At 47.5% G+C, this 20,084-nt stretch overlaps 1 protein-coding gene across 1 annotated transcript in view; it reads left to right on the forward strand.

The window, feature by feature from the left end:
- The window catches only part of med13a (mediator complex subunit 13a), a 52,461-nt gene that overhangs the window by 9,366 nt on the left and 23,011 nt on the right, over nt 1-20,084 (forward strand). The window contains exons 3-6 of the mRNA XM_083697431.1: nt 5,459-5,627; nt 15,486-15,631; nt 19,338-19,535; nt 19,825-20,019. Of these exons, the coding sequence (XP_083553557.1) occupies nt 5,459-5,627; nt 15,486-15,631; nt 19,338-19,535; nt 19,825-20,019 (708 nt within the window). The remainder of the gene's footprint in view (nt 1-5,458; nt 5,628-15,485; nt 15,632-19,337; nt 19,536-19,824; nt 20,020-20,084) is intronic.

The raw sequence follows: 20,084 nt of genomic DNA on the forward strand, positions 1-20,084 counted from the left end.
GAAGCCTAGTGTTTAGAGAGGATGAGTTGGAGTACACACTGCTTCTCTTTTACTCCAGTCTTTGAGTGTCTCTCTGAGGATTTATCCTCAGGGCCAAGTGTTGACAAGTGCAACTGTCTCAAAAGATGTGCTCTTTTTGCCCCTCAACAATGGATGACACTGATGAAAGCTTAAGCCGTAACGTCTACCTGTCCCTAAATCAAATAACAGTAAGTACTGCTAAAAAATAAACCTTTAATGGCTTTTTTGAGTGCGAACCAGCTACATCATTTTGGAGCTCTTCAGCCCTGTCAACATACTGTAATTGATACCATACATGATGCCCACAGTTAACATTCATCTTAAAGTAAGAAAGAAAATGAAACGGTACAGTATTAGGCCCAGTCCATTATTGCTATCAGGCCACACCTAAGGAAGAATTACGTTGTTTTCCCACTCAGGTGTTGCATTTATATTATCAAGTTGTAGGCCTATTTAGCTCATGATCACAGTTGCCTGAGATGGTTTGAACTACATTTGGATGTTGTGGTTGCAATGGGGCTGTTGATGTGTATCTAAGATAATTGGTGAGTGATATGCCCTATTAACCTTGGCAAAGGATTCTAAGTGCTTCAGTTTTAGTCTCGGCAGTGTCAAGCATTAAATGCTGAGGCTAATAAATGGATAAATCTAGAATGCTAGTGGTTGGCTTTTTAGAGGGAGGGGGGTGTTGATGCCTTCTGTGCTTGGGGTTCCATTTTCCAGGGCGAATCTCCAGCCTCTTCCCCCCCCCCTTCCCCCTACTCTCTGATGGATCTCCATTGGCTGGCTTGGGGCTGGCGCAGCGCAGGGATGCGGCCATGCGTGCAGCTCCTACTCTGGGCGCGGGCGCTCTCGGTCTGCTCAGGAAATATTCATTAATTAGTAATGGAGACTTTGTGGAGTACCACTGGTGCTCTCTCTGCTCACGGATGGGGAGAGTGGGAAGGAGAGGGGGGGGGAGAGAAAAAGCTCTGCCTAGCCTGGAAGAATCCCCCGGAGCCCTGTGGATCACAAGACATTAATCTTGCTGTTTAATGACCGACTGCCGCTCTAATTACTTGTGCATAGAGACCTGTAGCTGGAGGGACCACCTCTAAAATGCTGCCCTCTCCTCTCAAATCTCCCCTTTACCATGGACAAACAGTACCGGAATGGGCCCTGAAACCTGTGTGTGTGTGGGGGGGGGGGGGGGGCTGAGTAAGGTGGGCTGAGTACTAGGTGTAAAGCTGTATCACAGCATCCCTGCTTGTCACCAGGCTCTAGGAGAAATCTTACACGCACTGGTTCTTGGTGGAAGTGCCTGTGGTCGTTTGGTGTGTGTGCATGTGTGTGAGTTTTGGGAGCTTCCTCTGTGGAGCCGCTATGGCCCTGTGTAAGAGCTCTGTTAAAGGTCAGCTCATTTGGGCCCGCCACATGGGAGGGGGACATGAAAGTGTCGCAGCCATCAGCTGAGCCCATAAATCTGTTTTTGAACCAGTCTCTCTGTGAGCCGGCCACCACAAACCCCCACACCACAGCCAATTAACGGCCTGGAATTAGGAGCCATGGAGTTAAGGACTGGGGCATTGATTTATAAGCTGTTGAACTGACACTATTCTGGTTTTGATATGGAGAGATGTTCACTCTGATCAATCTTGTCACCACTGGAAAAATAGGCAGATTGCCTAATGCGTATATATTTCCACAGTGGCATTTTCAACAGCCTGTATTGGAAGTAAGTGGTTTCATTTAGTTGAATGTCATAAGTGCTCGCTATTCAACATACAGATATTTGTTGCTCGAGAGAAATGGAGACAGATCATCTTTTGTTCCTGTCTTTGTCGCACAAGAATGCTCCTAATGGCCTTTTTAAGGACTGTGGGAACATGAGTGTGTAACACACTCCACGCAGTTTGAGTGGAAACAGGTTGCACCCTTTTATTGAAGCGGGTGTAGTTCAGAAGTCCATTGAAACGTTTCCTGTGATAGTGGCAGCTCTCTCTGTCTCTTCGGCAGAGCTATACCCCCCCTCCTCTCAGGCCCTCCCTCTCCTCTCATTGCTCCACACACTGCTCAGGTTGCAGTTGATATTTTAGCTGTTGTTGTGTCTGTATATCAGTGTTTGTTTATATGCTTGTGTCTGTCAGTAATGATAGGTTTTGTCTGTTTGTATGTCATTTTTTTCTGATGGTCTTGAGAGTATTTGTGGTCTCTTGGCTGTGGTGTACTATGAGAGACATAAGGTCGTTAGGAATGCTTGATGCAAACCAGACGCCTGTTTGCTTCTCGGCACTAGAGGAAAAGACTGAGGAGGGGGGGTTAGTGGAAGAGGGGGTGAGAGGGGGCTAAGGCAGATGTGATCTTGATGGCTGTTTATGTAAATGTAGGTGTAGGGGTTTCCTGTAATTTACGAAGGGGCTATCTTTTTTTTTTTTTAAATAAAAGAAAGGGAATGTAAGTTGGCTACAGAGGAAATTTAGCCTTCGTCCCCCTTGCTGTTTGTTTGATAGGTTTGAGCCCCTCTCTCCTCTCCTCCTACGCACTAACCTTGGACCATATGTGTTATCAGTCACAGTGGTGATCTGTCTATCTTCAGCATGGGTTTGGATGAATCCCATGTTTTTTTTTCTTAATCTGGTGTTGTTGTTGTCAGGGACTGAGCAGGCTGGCTTTCTAGTTGTTGTGACCTTTTACCCTTTGTACCGCCATGTCAGAGGCAAGATGGCTGGGGCGTCCATGTTAAATCCCTATTCATAAATAGACATTTAGAACAAGGGCTCCTGCACATAATACCAGCCCAGTTTCCCAGCACGCTGATTTAATTCATGGTCCTCATTTCAGGTTGAATTGGTATATGGATGCCGGTCTCTCCTTCGGGTTCTTGTTTCCTCTGCTCATTTGAATGAATATGGGCCAGTGTACAGCATCCTTCTCTGTGAGAAGTATATAATGACGGATTCATAAGTTTGTAGCTCCATCATATTGTGTTTTTTGCTGGAAGCCACTCCACTCAGCAGACAGCTCAGGGTTGTTTTCTTTTAGCTGAATGTGAAATCGGTTTGGAGGCTTGCTCACAGTGTCCAGAGGGGCTAAGGCATTTGATAGCAGCGTGAGTGCAAGTGGGGGGTAAAGGGGGGATTGGGGAATGAGAAATGTTTCCTTCTAGATGGGGTGGGGGATAGGGAGGGATTGAAGAATAAGGTCAAGCTCCCTTCAGGAGGGGTGGGGGTTCTTTTCCCCTTGGGCAATGAAGTTAAAATTTCTGCCCTTTTTAAGTTTCTCTGGCGCTTGTTTACAAGTGCACCCATGAAATGTAGCTGGCCCTCTACTTAAACTCATGAAAGATATATGAGCACAGATTCCCTTAAACAAGCTTTTCAGCACTCCCTGCTCCAACGCAGGCAACAGTGTTTCACTGTTGCTAGGGGGTGAAAATCAGTTTGATTTCCTCTTCAGATAATATTGTAATCAGTGATGGAGTTTTACATCTGTAGATTTTCACCTCAGCACCTACCCCTAACCCCTTTCTCAATGTATTTAATACATTTTAATTGACCTGAATTTATTGCACAGTTTGGTAACTCCTTAGTACTCTAATACAGCGAATAAACCAAAATGTCTTGTCAAATAAGGCATGAGGATGGCGGGTCATGTCTGCTGTTTATTTTTTTTAGTGCTGTATACCAAGTGCTGTGACGTGGTACTCATAGGGAGATGTTTGCTGGAGACATGTTTGAAAGGAGCTTAAGTGCTGTAAGATGTGAGCAGTGGCTGTTAATGGGATTAGCAGAGCGCCCAGGCCAGTGTGGAACGTGATCCAGAAACAAACCCTGGTATTAGAGTGTGGTAGACAGCACCTGGAGGCTGCAACCACCAACAGCAAGCAGCAGGTCTCTACTTGACTCCTAACAGGGCTCAAACACACTCCAACCATGAATGAAAATGTGTGGTGAATGTATGCTGTCCAATTCTTTCTCTTGCAAAGAAAAAGACTTGGTTGTATTTTTTCCCTCCCCTTGCTTGTGGTGAACCTATGATCTTCCGATGTCACTAAAGACAGTTTCAAATCTATGTTGAGATGACAGCTACAGTGTGGACAGTAAATAGTTTTGCTACCTTAATATGTCTATCAAACTGTCTATTGTCTTCTCTCAAAGTAAGCGCATTTTGAGTGAGATCACTTTCATTTTCTGTAACTTTTTTGTTTGATGTGTGCACTTTCTTTCATGCCAGATGTGCTTGCTTTCTGCTGAACAAACAAGTATATCTTCTATTTAAAAGTGTTTGATGAGTATTGTTATTCATTAGTTATTCAGTAATAGCAATAGCAGTCCACCACCAAGTTATTCTGGCTCTGTCATACGGTAATGTTGTGTTAATCAGGGATTGCATTAGCTTTCAAATGTCAGCATCTTTGACACGCAGATCCACCAAAAGTCTGCGTTTTGATACATTTCACCTGCATTCCAATTAAACAAATGAACAATATCTCTATAAACTGTGGTAAAATGAGCGTCGCACTCAATTATGGGTGTTGGAACATAATATTGCTATTGCTAAAACACTGCGATTATGCTCTTTTCAACTGTGGACTGTAAGATGTATTTGGAAGACACCAATCAGAGGGGGAGGGTCCGTCTCAGACAGGCATTGCCTATTTAAATATAAGGAGTTGGAACTGAACGGTTATGACGGGTTATACCGAATATTTGACGATCGACCGCTACCCAAAATTCCATTACCGTCACAGCCCTATATCTGGCTCTTGAATTCCCATCACCACTGTAGACATCTCTTTAACACCTTGACTGTTTTAACACAGAGTCAGGAAATGTTATTTGTTCACAGCCGTGGTGTGAAGTTGTTAGTGTTAGGTCTTACATTTGCATCTCCTGCTAACCTTGTCTCGTCAAACTGGATTGGAAACATTGCCATGTAACAGTTGAATTAATGCCATATGTTAATACAGGATTTAAATTGGTAGTCTTGATGGTGTGGTAAACAAAGAGAGGGTTATTGAAAGTGGCCTTGGAGAGGAAGTGTTTGTCTCAGTTAATAAGCATGCTTATTGTTGTTCGTGCTGCTGTTTCAGGAGCTGTCGCTGCAGGAGGCTTGCATGTTTGTACCTGCTGGTTCAGCTCACCTTATCAAACAGACCTGTTACAGAATGTCCTCAATCATACATAAAGGACACCTCTAAAATACATAGAATAGAAGCACAGGTTTTTAGGTTCTGTTTAGTGCTTGTAACTCTTTCAAAATATAATTTGGTGGTGCTCGTAGTTTAGTAAGTGGGTGCAGTATGCTTGTTCCACGTGCAGGGAGAGAACCTTGCACTGGAGGTGTTTCAGAGTAATGTGATGGTTAAAGAGTAGCGGGAGTGATGTGTTTTGTTCTCTGGAGGACTTTTACCTCAGCCCACCCTGGCTCTATCTAACTCCATCTTCCTCTCCCTCAGCTGAGGAGGACGGTGTGTGGGAGAGTGGCCTGTCCTACGAGTGTCGCACGCTCCTGTTCAAAGCCATCCACAACCTGCTGGAGCGCTGCCTCATGAACCGCGGCTTTGTACGTATCGGCAAGTGGTTCGTCAAACCCTACGAGAAGGACGAGAAGCCTATCAACAAGAGGTAAGGGGCTCTCCTTAATTCTCCCTGACTCCTCCTTCCCTGATTCCCTCCACATTTCCAGTTGTCAACTATCTTGCTCCTTTCTTTTGTTATAACAAGCACACCCAAGGATAGTGAGAAAATGTATTGCATTCTTGACCTGCTAATTTAAACTAGGGTATTTTTTATATATTTTTTGTATAAGTATTCAACTCCCCTTATTCCCTCTCTGGATAGATTTAGCATCGAACCCTTCCAGTTCCATCTACGCTGCGAATACCTACGGTAAGCTCCTTTAGAGGAGTGAGCTGCGTTTGAAAGGTTTTGAATTGGACTTGGGCCCATGGGCCAGTGTCAGCCCTCCTCTTCCCTCTGCTCTTCTTGGAAGTGTGTTGCTGAGCAGCTGAGCCGTCCCCTCTATCTGGTGGGCAGGTTTTCTCCCTGTCAGTGTCTGCGCTCTTTGATAAGAAAACGAGACACTGCTGGTGAGGGGAAAAAACAAGCGGGGTTGCACTGCACTCCCTGCCGCCCCATTCACATGGCTCCCACAACTTCATCTGGCCCTATCTCCCTCCAGATGATGTGTGTGGTATTTGAATGCAGGGATGGAGTCTTACAGTCCTGTTTATTAAGACCTCCTGTCCCTTTTTTCATTTACTTGAATATATGTATTTGGATGTGAAGCATTGCAGATTAAACAGAAGCCTAATAACCAAACGGCAGTATTTTGTCGTGAGCAGTCCAGAGCAGGGATTGAAAACCAAACATGATAAAGCCCTAACAAATGAGGGGAGAGCTGAGTTTTGTATTCAATGGGTAGTACAGTGGAGTCCCTGGTATTGTGTTTTTGTTTTTGTACTAAATGTCTCACTCGTGTTGTTGCCAGAATCCCCAGGAAATCAGGTGACCACAGGCCATGCAGTCGGGTGACAGCATTGTGATGTGAAAGCTGCTGGCTGGGGGACAGAAGGGTGGTGGTTGGTTCCATGGTTAGAGAGCAGTCAGTCAGTCAGTCAGTCCCACTCAGTTAACCTCCAGAGGTTGTTATCGGACGGCTGTTTGATTTTATCTCTTGTCTGTTAAATACCTGAGAGGAAGTCTCAGCCCTAACACTGTCTTATTGAGGGCCCCTGCAGACAAAGAGCTGTCTTCTTCCTACCTTATAGAATGTAAATTTTCATTGCAGTAGACATTGAAATGCAGTGGCATTTTAAGTCCTATACTGTATAGGCCACATTGAACCGATCTGTCTGTTCAGTGTGTTAGTCACAGAGCAGCTCTGCTCTGACACTGCCTGGCTGAGATGGCCTCAGTCGGGGAAAGGGAACAATGGAGTTTCCTCAGCCCTGGAATTCACAGGCCCTCTCCACTCTCACTGTGCACCAGGGGTATAAATAGATTTATTTACAGCCACCCAGAAATCATGTTCTCTTTAGGATGTTGTTTTTCTTCTCTCATCAGTTTGTTCCTGTGTTCCGTGGCTATGCCGGATTTGAACAAATAAAGTGCACGGCCATGACGGATATTCATTAAGCCAGTTTGTGTTCTAATGCAGCACCAAAAACAGGTGGTTTTGTAAACCTTTGCACCACCTTTGATATAGATAGCAGCTCTCGCTATTTAGATGAAGAAGAGTCACTTTCCTTTGAAGTAGGATGTAAGGCGGCCGTTTGAGTTGGTGTTGTACTAAAGAGCACAGTGCAGGTGTTGAGAGCTCTTTGCTTTGCCTCCCCAGTGACCGGCTCCAAGTCTCTAAGCTTTGTGTGTTTTTCACTGAGGAGCCATTTAGGTTTGTCCCAGAGGAGTCTCCCTAGAGGGCTGTCCCCACCCCCCCGGGAACCTCCATCCACCTTACATCATATCCCATCATTTCCACTGCCATTGTGGAGCCTAGTCGATGCTGACTTCTAACCGTCTACAATGGTTTTGTCTTCTTACTCATAGTGCTGGCAGTTTAGGACTAGTGAATAATAAATTAGAGTGTTTATTGAGACACCCACTTGTCTTAAGAACTCTGAAAGGCCTTTTCTCAGATGGCCTGGGTAAACCTGTTAGAGAGCGTTAGGTCACACCATGCTGTCCCGCCAGTGCTTAAAGTCACACTCTTAGTCCCACTGCAAACTAATGACTTAAGCAAAGCAGGCTGCGAACTCACTGTTTCACGATGGGACTTCCTCTTGTTCTTCTCTTCAAAGTGAATGGCGTGTATGTGATGTGGTGGTAGTAGAGAGAGTGGAAGTGTCTGCCGTACTAGTAAGGCCGTAGAGGAAGTGTGTTGCTGCGTAGCCTAATTCTCAGGTCATTGATGCCCACAGATCATCAGACAGCTCTAGAAGTACACCCATCTGCTGTTGCTATGTTCTTTGTTACCACCCCCCTGTTGCGTCTGTGTAGCATCATCGAGGGCTCCCATTCCAACACTGTGTTGCCATTCGCCCATGTTTGTAACCCAAACCCCAAACCTCAGCTTGTTTGAAATGCTTACGTCACTTCTCTCACACTCACTCCCCCTCCCTCCCTCCCTCAGTCGTGTTCTCTTTCTCTCTCTCTCTCTATTGCTTCACATGCTCTTAAAGTATGTACATCCAGTTCTATGATACTTTGTTGGTCTAGACAGATGCTAGACTAAAGGAGGGTTCCAGGTCCCTGTTCTTCTCTGGAAACCTGGACTAGATTACCCTGAGGCTCCCCTGAATTGTTTTGGTTTGAGAATGTGTCTGAGAGAATGCATTGCTGCACTGTCTAGGCAGGGGGAAGCAACGGAAGCCATTTGAAAGAGAGAGCGAGCAAGAGAAGGAGAGATCCTCCTCGTTGTCATGGCAGCAGGGAGATGCACCCCGGGATTGCATGTTTCCAAGGGGAAGGAGGATGCTTGTCCTCTATTGGTCAGCTTCAGGGAGACTTTTTTTATTTTTTTTATTTGTTGACCTGAACCTAATTGGTTGCTCAGAGCTGTGTTAAAACCAGTCTCTCATATGTTTAGATTTCTCAATCAAAATGGCTCTATATTTTAAACATGGCCTAGATTTGAACACTTCTGTTTAAACGTGTGATTCAGTAGCTACTGTAGCCTATATTTTTTTCAGACTTGTAACATTAAATCACTCAAGCTCTGTCATTAAACCAGGGTAGCTTATATCAGCTTGCCTTATAAAACTGAGTGGCAATGAATGAATGCAATGCAGTGCCTTATGCAATGAAGCATGCTTGAGTGTGTGTGTGTGTGTGTGTGTGTGTGTGTGTGTGTGTGTGTGTGTGTGTGTGTGTGTGTGTGTGTGTGTGTGTGTGTGTGTGTGTGTGTGTGTGTGTGTGTGTGTGCATACATCTGTGTGTGTGTTGTGCCTTTGTGGTGTGTCTCTCTCTCTCTCTCTCATGGTCAGATTGAGGGAGGTGAGTGACACTCCTCCTGCACTGGGCGGAAGCAGAGAGCAGTGCTCCGTTAAGTAGGACAGCGCAGGATAAAGAGCCACAGCCTCCAGTCTGGGGCTAAAGCGCTAAATTTATCCCCCTCCCCCTGACACACAGGCAGTCACAGACACACAAACAAATACATGCACACAATCACAGGCAGATGGAGACACAAACATATGACTACCACACATGGAGAGACCCACATATGCACACTTTAATATTGTACAGAAGCAAATGGGTACGTGCAACATACAAACACACACACACACACGCACACGCACACAAACATACACACACAGACTCTCTCCCACAGATACCCCATGCACACAGCCACCCAGTAGTCTCTCTAGCAACAGGAATTCCAAAGAGACCAGCGTGCCATGTGACCAGCTCTGGATATATCATGTTGCGGGCGAGATCCTGCGGAGCAGATAAATATGGCTCTTAAGCACAGGAAAGTGAGATTACGTCGCCAATTCCCCACCTCTTTAATATCATCCCTTTTACTCTAATACCAGCTGGAGCTCCCTGAGCAGCAACAGTTACAGTGATCTGATCTCCCATTACTGAGCAGATGTCATAATGTTACTCAGCCTTTTTAGTGGCATATGAAAATGGCGTAAAGCACAGCTGTAAAAATGTACGACAATGGCAAAGCCCCTATTCCTCTCCTCTGATGAGTCGACTTGTGTACAGGGGCTAAAGGGGGCCAAAACCGGGCTGAACTATTCCTTCCATGTGCCCTCTGCTTCCTCTCCTTGTCCGCCCTCTCCCAGCCCCTCCACAAGGCATTCCTCCCATTCCAGCCTGCTCTTCCCATGTGACCCGGAGCTCTGCTCTGGTGGAGCTGCACAGCACGGCAGTCTGAGGAAGTCGTCATAGTTAATCTGTCAGGCCTCCCAGCCTCTCTCTCTCTCTCTTGAACGTGTGTATTTCCCATGTACTCTCTGTTCCAGAGGTCAGTACATACAGGTCTAGGCATTAAATACATTTCATCGAGGATCAAATGTGCTAAGGATTTCACGAAACCTGTGCAGCACCTTTCCTTGTAACCTCATGAGGGGTAGCGGTGTTAGTGTGTGTGCGTGTGTGTGTGTGTGTGTGTGTGCGTGCGTGTGCAGCTCTGAGCCAAGGACAAGGTGTCTGAGAAGTGGCAGACATTGTCTGGCCATTATACGGCCCAGTCTGAGGCTAACACTGACCTTTTTCCCAGCTCTCAGCCTCCACCACAGACAAGGACAGAAACGTGTCTCCTCAGTTCAGCGGTACACACTAGGATGCTTATGTTTTTTTTGGTTAAGCCACTCTTCTGTAGGGCTGTGCAATAACATCTATACAGACGATTATTACCGATTATTATTATTTGTCATGATACTGTATCGATAATCCAGCCCTACATCACTATGTTGTTTCGGGGGCGGACAATTTGTTCCCCGAGTTGTATCAATAATGTATTGTATACAGACAACCAAGGTGGTACACACAACATAGTAGGCTGAATTCTCGGTTAAATGTTTACATTTTCAGTAAATGTACGTACAGTATTGCAGTGTATCACCATATGTATTGTATCGCGATGGTATCGTATTGTGAGCCGTGTATGGTGATACGTATGGTATTGTGAGGTGTCCCAACCAGGTAGTAGGAGCCTGAGGAGAGACACACCCCCGGTCCCCTCCTACCCCCCTCCTACCCCCCTCCTACCCCCCTCATCATTGAGTCCAGTGTTGAGAGGAAGGGAAAGCCTCCACAAGTAGGATTAGAGAGATGGGACTGGCTGTCAGTACACTCTTTAGGCAGAGGAAGTAGAGGAAGTGCTCTGGGTGTTGCAGTGTCTCTCTCTCTCTCTCTGATAAATCTGAGCTGAATTGGATTTCTCTGGTTTCTCTGGGCTGGCTCCTCTGCAGCCTCCCTCTGTCTTTTTCTGTCTCTCTCTTTCACTCTTTCTCTCTCCTCCCCTGACAGCTCTAATCTGACATGTATAAAGTGGCTTCCTCTCTTCTCCATTTGTGGCAGAGGGAAATCAATTCTAAGTAATATGGCTCTGTGTTTGAATGCATGGATTTTAAAGTTGGTTTACTGTGTGCTGCTACACCATAGGCCTAGTCCCCTGGGTGAGTGCTGTATTTATGCTTAGGACTGAGGTGTGTGTGTGTCAGTCTGTTCCCCAGCAGACTGTGCTGATGTGGTCAGGTGGGCACAGTGTGAACCCCCAGCGGTCATGTGGTCTGACAGTAGGGGGAGATTACATCACCCTGGAAGCATCTCCTGAGCTCTGCGCTCTCTCTCTCTCTCTCTCTCTCTCTCTCTCTCTCTCTCTCTCTCTCCGATGACTGAGCTGGGATATCCTGACTCTCTCTCTCTCTCACTCTCGCTCGGACACCAGTGCACCTGCCTCTTTTAAATGAAATGTGACTCACATCAAGTCATTATTCAGCTCGGCGTGAAACCCAGAGGTTGACACTTGTCTCTCGTATACAGCAGCATTGTGTCCAAGGCAATTTCCCCCTCTTACCTTATATTGGGTAATATGGTGTCTGCATGGCTAAAGATGACTGAGGCGTGCGTGCGTGTGTGTGTGTGTGTGTCTGTGTGTTAGCCCCACCCAAAACAACAGCCACTTGTTGTCAGGAAGTGTGCAGCTGCTAACCGGAAGCCTTGTTTTTGTAGCACTGCTGGCCAAGCCCAACAAACATCTGTGGAATGTGACATCCCTCCCCCCTCCACATTCTCTCTCTCTGTCCTACATTTCAGTTTCTATTTACTCTCTATTACGTTTGATATGAAGAAGTGTAGTACTATGATTGTGCAAGCTATTTCTCTGTGTGTGTGTGTGTGTGTGTGTGTGTGTGTGTGTGTGTGTGTGTGTGTGTGTGTGTGTGTGTGTGTGTGTGTGTGTGTGTGTGTGTGTGTGTGTGTGTGTGTGTGTGTGTGTGTGTGTGTGTGTCCATAGTGGTGATGATTATCCCAGTAAGTGTCAATGGTAGTCAGGTTTTCCCCCTCCTCTCCAACCAAGCCTACAGGTATTGGAGAATGGGAGTATCTGTTTTGTTGCCCACAGGATTCTGCTCCTGTGTAGCTATAGAGCTGTGTGTGTGTTAGACTGCACACTCTCAGGGCAGGGCTGGGCTCCTGTAGTCAAAAAGTGTCCTCTCCTTTCCTTTTTAAAGCCAGTTATAGATTTCCGTCATATTGCTTCCATCAAGGACATGTGACGAGGTTTAGCTGTCTAGGACCATTGAGAGGTTTTTACCCTCAACCTGTGCATTATTGGTTGCCCATCCATTCCTTCACAGATACCTTTACACCCAGCCCCACCCCACACTGCCCCGATTCACACACATACCTGCTGTGTTTACCAGTGTGTGTGTGTGCAGGGAAGCGGGGGGGTGTGTGTTTGTGTGTGTGGAGCTGGCCGGGGATGTTTGCAGAAGAATTGAGAGCTTACAGAGTTTGTTAGGAGCTGACAGTGTGTGTGCGCTGGCCGTGACCATGACAATGGGGGCCTTGGTGGCCTGGCCGCTGCATGCTGGCCCAATGTGATTGTGCTGCAGTTTTCAGCCAGCTCACTGGGGCTCGTGCTAAATCCCCAGCCCCTTTGTTTGTGTGTGTGTGTGTGTGTGTGTGTGTGTGTGTACGTGTGTGTACGTGTGTGTGTCAGTCAGTGACACAGCGGTTAAGTCATGTGTTGCTATTGATCTAGTTTTTGTATTTTGGGGGAAGGGGTTGCTAAGGGCGTAAAAACAAACACCTGTTTCCTAATTGACATCCATTCCTCACATCCTGGGAGAGAGATGATCCGTTTAGCTCAATTGACCCGCCGCTGAGAAGTGCCTCAGAATGATTCCACATATTTGATCGATACAGGACTCACTGTTTTGATCTAGAGCACTTAAACAAATCAGGCTGAATTATTTTCCAGAGAATCTGAAAGAATCTGAATCCTTAAGAATTGGATTAAACGCTGGCCTCTTCCGATGGTAACTAAATAGATTGTTGTTCAAGTGATAGATATCTCCATTGTCCATGTTGATTTTATGTGGTTGTGGTTCTGCATAATGGACCGCAGGTGGCAGTCCTCCATCCCTTCAGCCTACTGCTGCTCACACAGTACACACAGGGCCTAGCCTAACACCAGTTTGCATTGGAACGTTTGAGAGTTGGACTAGTCTGTGTGTGAGGACCAGGTTGGTTGTGTCTGTGGGTGTGTGAGTAAATTATTAGGATTTGACAGTTGTATACTGCAGTTATGTTTACTAACTCAGGCAGTCAGATGGCTACATACAGATTATCCCCCCCCCCCCCCCCCTCCCTGTGTGCTTCCCCGTCTCCTCTCCTCCTCCTCCCTGTCTGTCAGCTCACCTTAGCCCTGCTACAGTTGAGGCCTGCGCCATCTCTCCCTCCTGCACCATGGTAACAGAGGGGGCGGAGCACATGCCTGTCTCTGTCTCCAGCCCCTCCTCCCTGCACTGTGTCACACCCCCACAGGTGGTTGGCTGTCACGACCGTAGAGGCACGCCCCGTGTATGTATGTGTGTGCATGCGTGTGTGTGTGCATGTGCGCGCGCATTTTCAGAAAGTGGGGGTGAGGTGTGAGGCTTCCTCCCCTCAGTGAATTGGCCTTCTGCCCTGCCTTGCTTCAACAGCCCTAACAGTCACAGGAGGCCAGCAGCTTAGCACTCAGCTTCTGGGCGGTCCTGACGCACCTTACTTACACAGTCGTCTTTCCTTTCAAATCCAACGGGGTGGCCTTTTTTAAATAGTATATTCGACACTCACCTCGCCTGTCATCGATCCTTTGAACTAGATGCACTGTGACGCTCCCTGGAGACTTCCCAAGCCACACAGTCAATACGGGAGCCATAGGGCTTCACCTCTGGAGTTCCTACCTTGCTTTCTAACTTCCCACCTCCGTGGCGAGGAGAGGCAGGGGGATCCTGTGGTTAACAGCCAGTCAGGACGTCTGAGCTGAAGACTGGCCTACAGACGGCCATTAGGAAATGTATCTCGTCTGTCAGGGAGATTCACCCACCCAGAGCTGTGTGTGATGGACACGAGACATCAACGCGCAGATAAACACACACTGACACCTCCACGTCCCGTCTTATCAGACAGGCGCCATTGTCAGAACCTCCTTGTTAGTGCAAGTCTGGTGTGCGAAGAGAATGATGAAGTTTTAAAAGATCATGTTCATAGGAGGTATTATTCTCTCTCCCTCTCCTACATTCACTCCTTCAGGCCCAGTGATGTATTATTAGTCTGTCTCACAGTTCCTTTTTATTGCTCCTTCTTTTCTTTAATCCTCTGCAGCAGGAGCCGTGCCAGTGAGCGAGCGCGGCGGTACAGACTGATATTTGCTTAACCAAATCCTCTGAGGAGGCACCCCTCTTTTGATCCACTCCCAAATTCACCACGTCCGCTTTCATTTGATCGTCTGTCGTGTGTGTGTGTGTGTGTGTGTGTGTGTGTGTGTGTGTGTGTGTGTGAGTGTGTGAGTGTGTGAGTGTGTGAGTGTGTGAGTGTGTGAGTGTGTGAGTGTGTGTGTGTGTGTGTGTGTGTGTGGGAGATGAGAGCAGACGGAGAGGGGCTGCTGGAGACAATGGCCTATGTCTTACTCATCCCTTCTTTTCCTTCTCCTTCTATCTTTGTTGCTTTCTCTGAGTTGAAGTACTGCTGGCACCTGCAGGCGTTGTTTTTTCAGCCTACCCTTTGGTTGTGTGTTGCGTGAGCTCAAGCACACACACATTCTCAGAGCTCAAGCACACACACACACACACAGACACACACACACACACACACACCTGTCAGTGGGTCACTGGTAGCTTGACCTCTGTATGGGTGAAGTAGTTTTATAATCCCTCTCTTAAACTCCCAAATTATATTACATCCCATTGGTTACGTTTATGATTTGGGGGGATAAACTAGAGTCTACAGGTTACGCAGGAGTCTTAAGAATGCGTCTAGTTCATGTGATTTACGTTTTCCACGGGTTGTTTGCTGAAATGCGTCCTCATAAGGGTGGTTGACTAGTGAAACAACTTGATTTGGATAGTCATGTAGGTCTCCCCTGACCACGTCCTTCTCTGGTAGGCCAGAGTGTGAGGTGAGACCCTGTCATGTTTAAACGTCCCGTGGATGAGAGATTTCATTGTAATCTCAGACAAAAGTGACAGGTCCTTTTTCACCTTCGCTCTCTTCAATGGGCTCTCTTCTCGCTGCTCCTCCGTCCATTAGCAGGGAAATTGAGTGTTTTGCCCTCTTTCTCTCCCTCTCACTTGCACTCTCTATTTCTCTCTAGCTCTCTCTCTCTCTCTCTCCCCCTCATCCACTCTCTGCTTCCACTCAGTTGTGTCATCCACAGGGAGTCTCAACTGTTCACAGATTCACTTCCAAAATGGTATTGGAGCTGAAATAACTCACTCATTTTGGCTGTCTTCTCTCTCTCTCTCTCTCTCTCTCTCTCTGTAGTGAACACCTGTCGTGCTCCTTCACCTTCTTCTTGCATGGGGAGAGTAACGTGTGCACCAGTGTGGAGATCAACCAGCATCAGCCGGTCTACCACCTGAGTGAGGAGCACCTCACCCTGGCCCAGCAGTCCTCCAGCCCCTTCCAAGGTGGGTAGACACACACACACACACACACACACACACACACACACCCCTATTATACCTCTGCATGCTCCCCAACATCACTGGGATACAGTGCCCAGACCCCCCCCCCTCCCCTTACCCCTACATTGCCCCGTGGGGCAGGATTTCATGGCTTAACTGAGCATGTATCATTGGCTGTGAGCGCGTGTAGAAACCAAAGGGGAATAAAGACAGTGAGTGAGTGTGCAGTGCAGAACATCACTGCTCCGTGTCGCCGTGTGAGAATAGACCGCTGTGTGTCTAATAGAAGACGGGGGTAATCCTCAGGTATTAAGAACAGGCGCTGCTCCTCGCTTCATCACAGATGGTGACAGTAATGATGTGCCACCAGCCCCCGTCTCCCTCCGTCCCCCTCCTCTGCCTTTTCCCTGTCCTCCTACTCCGCTACCCTCCCGTCTGTCTTCCACCTCTCCCTCGCCGCTACCTCCCCTCCTCCTTTTTCCTGTTTCCTTTCTCTCCCTCCACCAATCTCCCTCTTCTTATTCCTCCCATCCACCCTTTTCCCTCCCTCCCTCCCTCCCTCCCTCTAGCCCTCAGAGGGCTGTCCCCACTAGCTCTGCTCTGCTGCTGGAGACATCTGTGCAATTAGTGGGGCCCAACGGCAGTGGTGGCACCGCCGTGTACAACACAGAGCCCAGACGAGACGAGAGGAGAGGAGAGGAGAGGCCCGCGCAACAAAGGAGCTCTCATCAAAAGACCCAGCTCAGAGAGAAGGAGGAGGAGGAGGAGGAGGAGGAGGAGGGGCGCTTTATGGAGAGATCATAACACCAGGCACAAGTGCTCTGTCTTAGGTTAGAGAACAAGATACCACCTCTCCTCTCTTCACCTCATCTCCTCCACAGCTAGATCTACTCTGAATTGTGCCCCCACCCTCCCCTCCTAGCCCCTATCTGGCGCCTAATAACGGTGATGACTTTCTCCGTTTGCCTGATCTGGAGTGCACAGGGACAATCCTCCTCCCCTCTGGCCATAATAATATCAATTGTAGTTAAAAGGCCGGTGCCGTTTAAAACCCCTTATATTAGAGATGGGTCTATAGATTCAATAGCAGGTCAATTAATCTCATCGGGGTGGAGAGAGATGGTTTTGCAGCTGGGCAGGTCAATAGCTCAGCTCTCCCCAGTGATTCTCTGGTTCATCTGTTTTACCTGTTACCAGCGGTGTAGTGGAGGCTGAACACATGTAAACGCTGTTAACCTCTCAGAATGGGAGTGTTTACCCACCTTTTATCGGTAATCTTTTTTTAAAAAAATGTTTTATCGGTAATCTTTTTCCTAAGACTTTTTGTTGGACTCGTTACTTGCATTTCTTTTAAGACGTTTGTTGAGTATGCTTGCAGTATGGTGTAAATGATGATAAAATACTGCACTGAAGTTTTAAAGATCCACTACAGAAGTTTATTTGCTAACTGTTGATTGTGCTGACTGCATGGTTATAATATAATATCTGTAGATTTCTTGCCTCATTAAACCACACAATTCTTAGTTTTAGCCTTACAAACATTGGCAAAATAAGCTTATGTTTATGGGCATTGGGAGCCTTTTTAGACCATGGAAATAATTTAAGGGACCCCCTTTTTTTTAAAGAGCTATAAAGTATTGCAGTTTAAATTATGTATTTGAATTTTGTCTCATTTGTGTTTCTGATACTATGGGTCGAAGTGATGCTGTTCATCACTGGCATTTAGGGTTTACCACTACACCACTACTGGCAACCAGTCGCTATTGATCAGAGTAAAGGCTGTTTTTTGCTTTTTAAATATGTGTAGATCGACATATCGTTGCTCAACAAAAATGAAGTGTCTTACAGAGCGTTGGCGACATAAGAAAGTTCAGGAGGTGCGTGACACCGCTTTGCGACACCCAAAAGTGTCGACTGGACCTCATTTCTGTTTACCGTCATCAGCAGTGTCGATCGACAAAGCATTTAAATGTAACCTTTAGGCTGCGGTTTGGCTATTCCTGCTTCACCGGTATTGGAGCCCCATGTTATGTATATGACTAATGAGCAGACAGTGTGATAAACATCATGTGTCTTTAATTGTAAATACAGACATTTTCATCTCTGAGTAACACACAAGATGTGTGCGCAGGTGTGTGTTCTCACCCTACTTGTGTGTCTGTTTTAGCAGATCGAGCGTAGCGGCAGCGCTGGGCTGACGTCCCCCCCGCCTCTCTCCCCCCCCCCCCCCCTCACCTCTGACAAGCTTGGTTTACTGTGTGGCAGAGCGCTCGAGCCTCTCCAGGATATGACCTCATAAAACAGTGCATAGTGAATGTAATGAACTCTCAGCCCATTTAACTGATCTGAGCATATTTGACATGTCTTCAGGGAGATGGAGACAGAGAGGGCGGCCGGGAAGAAAGCCGTATTTCCGTAATTGTGCTGAATTTTATATTTTCCCTGGCTCCGGATTTTCCCCCCCCTCCAAATAGAAATGCACCCAAAGCGAGCGAGAGAGAGAGAGAGAGAGAGAGAGAGGGGTTTGAATTTAATTAAAGTTAATATGATCACCCAACGCTCTGGGTTGTGTAGGGCTGCCTGGGTGCTCCTGCAATGCAAACGACCTTAGGTTTACAACCGCTTGTTCCCTCTCAATAGTCGACCCGTTTCTGCTGAGTCTGTTTGCTGCAACAATGAGTATATTTCGTCTTGTGTAATGTGGACTGTATTGAATACTGGAGATGTTAGTCAGCCTGTTTCATGTGTAGTGTCGTCCCTGACTGGAAGGTATTGGGCTGCCTGCACACACCATCCGCTTACTGTACCCTCTCCACCCGACCTCAGTGGTGGGATATAGATATAGATTTACCAGGCTATTCTCCTTTTCTGAAGGTTCACACCATGAGCCCTGGAGTTGGTGGTGTTTAGCTCTCGTAATGCTCTGAATGCCCTCTCAGACACACAGTCTTCTCTCTAGACCTGAGGCTGAGACATGAGCCCACCTCTAGATCCTCTCTGTATATGACGGCTCTAAATGGACCCCTGTCTGCTGCCGTGCAGGAAGCCTGCTAATGGATCCTCTCTCTGAGGATGGGACCCCCCTCTCTCCCCTGCTTCAAGGAGAAGCTCCACTCTGACCAGCCACACGATCAATACCCAGGGACATGGCAATACAGTCCAGTAATGACACCAACTGGAAGAGCCAGCTAGAAGACGGGGGATTAACAAATGGTCACTTACCTACCTCCCCCTCCTCCTCACCCCCATTTATATTTCCTGCCCCCCCCCCCCCTCCCCTCCCTAGTGATTATGCTAACCTGTGAGAAGGATGTCAGTGTGTGTGGCCTTTGTAAAAGGAGCACAGGGAAATGTGTGCATCACTCCCTCATGCCTGTCCAGCTCTGTGTGTTTGCTGTGGCAGAGGCCTTTATTAGGCCCTGTTTATGGGCTCTGAGCGCCAGCTCCTTGCCAATAATGGGCTGCTGTATTGCTCTGTAAGTGTTTGGCGAGCCGCATGGGGCTGGCTGGAGTGCCGCGCGTTGTGTAAAGGTCAGACTATGCTGAATGGACTGAGGGGGAGGGATGGGGTGATGGATGGAGCGGATCGGGGTCATAGGTGGAAAATGGGGAAGGATGATATAGGATGGGGATCGCTGTGTGTCTGTGGTGAGATATGAGGTGTGCTGACTCTCTCTCTCTCTCTCTCTCTCCCTCTCTCTCTCTCTAGTGATTCTGAGTCCGTTTGGGTTGAATGGGACTCTGACAGGACAGTCTTTTAAGCGGTCGGACCCACCCACACAGAAGCTGATTGAGGAATGGAACCAGTTCTATCCCATCAGCCCCAGCTCCAAGGACAGCTCAGAGGACAAGATGGAGGACATGGACTGGGAGGACGACTCCCTGGCCGCCGTCGAGGTCCTCGTTGGTAAGAACCTCTCTCCACAGCCAGCTGGTGACAAGGACACACAATGTGTCTGTTTGATAGGGTCAGCCATCTGTCATCTGCATATGATTCTGCTTTCAGATGAAATGTACAAACAATGAGTCATTTGATTTAGATGCAGTTACACTGTGGATAATCTCTCGATTCACAATCTACATGTACTGTATTTGTTATGAAACTGAACAGTTTTTTTCAGAGAAAGAGTTCGCTGCGGTGCTTGGAGAAGTAGTATCCCAGGTAGCTGACTGTGTGTGTGTATCCCGTCTGCCAGGGGGTGTGCGGATGGTGTATCCCGCCTGCCTGGTGCTGGTTCCCCAGTCGGACATCCCCTCAGTGACCCCTGTGGGGTCCTCACACTGCACCGCTGTCTATTCGGGCGGCCACCAAGTGCCTGCATCCCAACGAGACTCTGCCATCTCGTCGGTCACCCTCACGCCTCCCACCTCACCCGAGGAGGCCCAAACAGGTACTCACTCATGTCTGCTACGCTATAGAAACATGCCCCCCCCGTCATGTTTAGAATAGAATTGA

The sequence above is a fragment of the Argentina silus genome, assembly GCF_951799395.1.
Source record: "Argentina silus genome assembly, chromosome: 2".
Taxonomy (NCBI): Eukaryota; Metazoa; Chordata; class Actinopteri; order Argentiniformes; family Argentinidae; genus Argentina; species Argentina silus.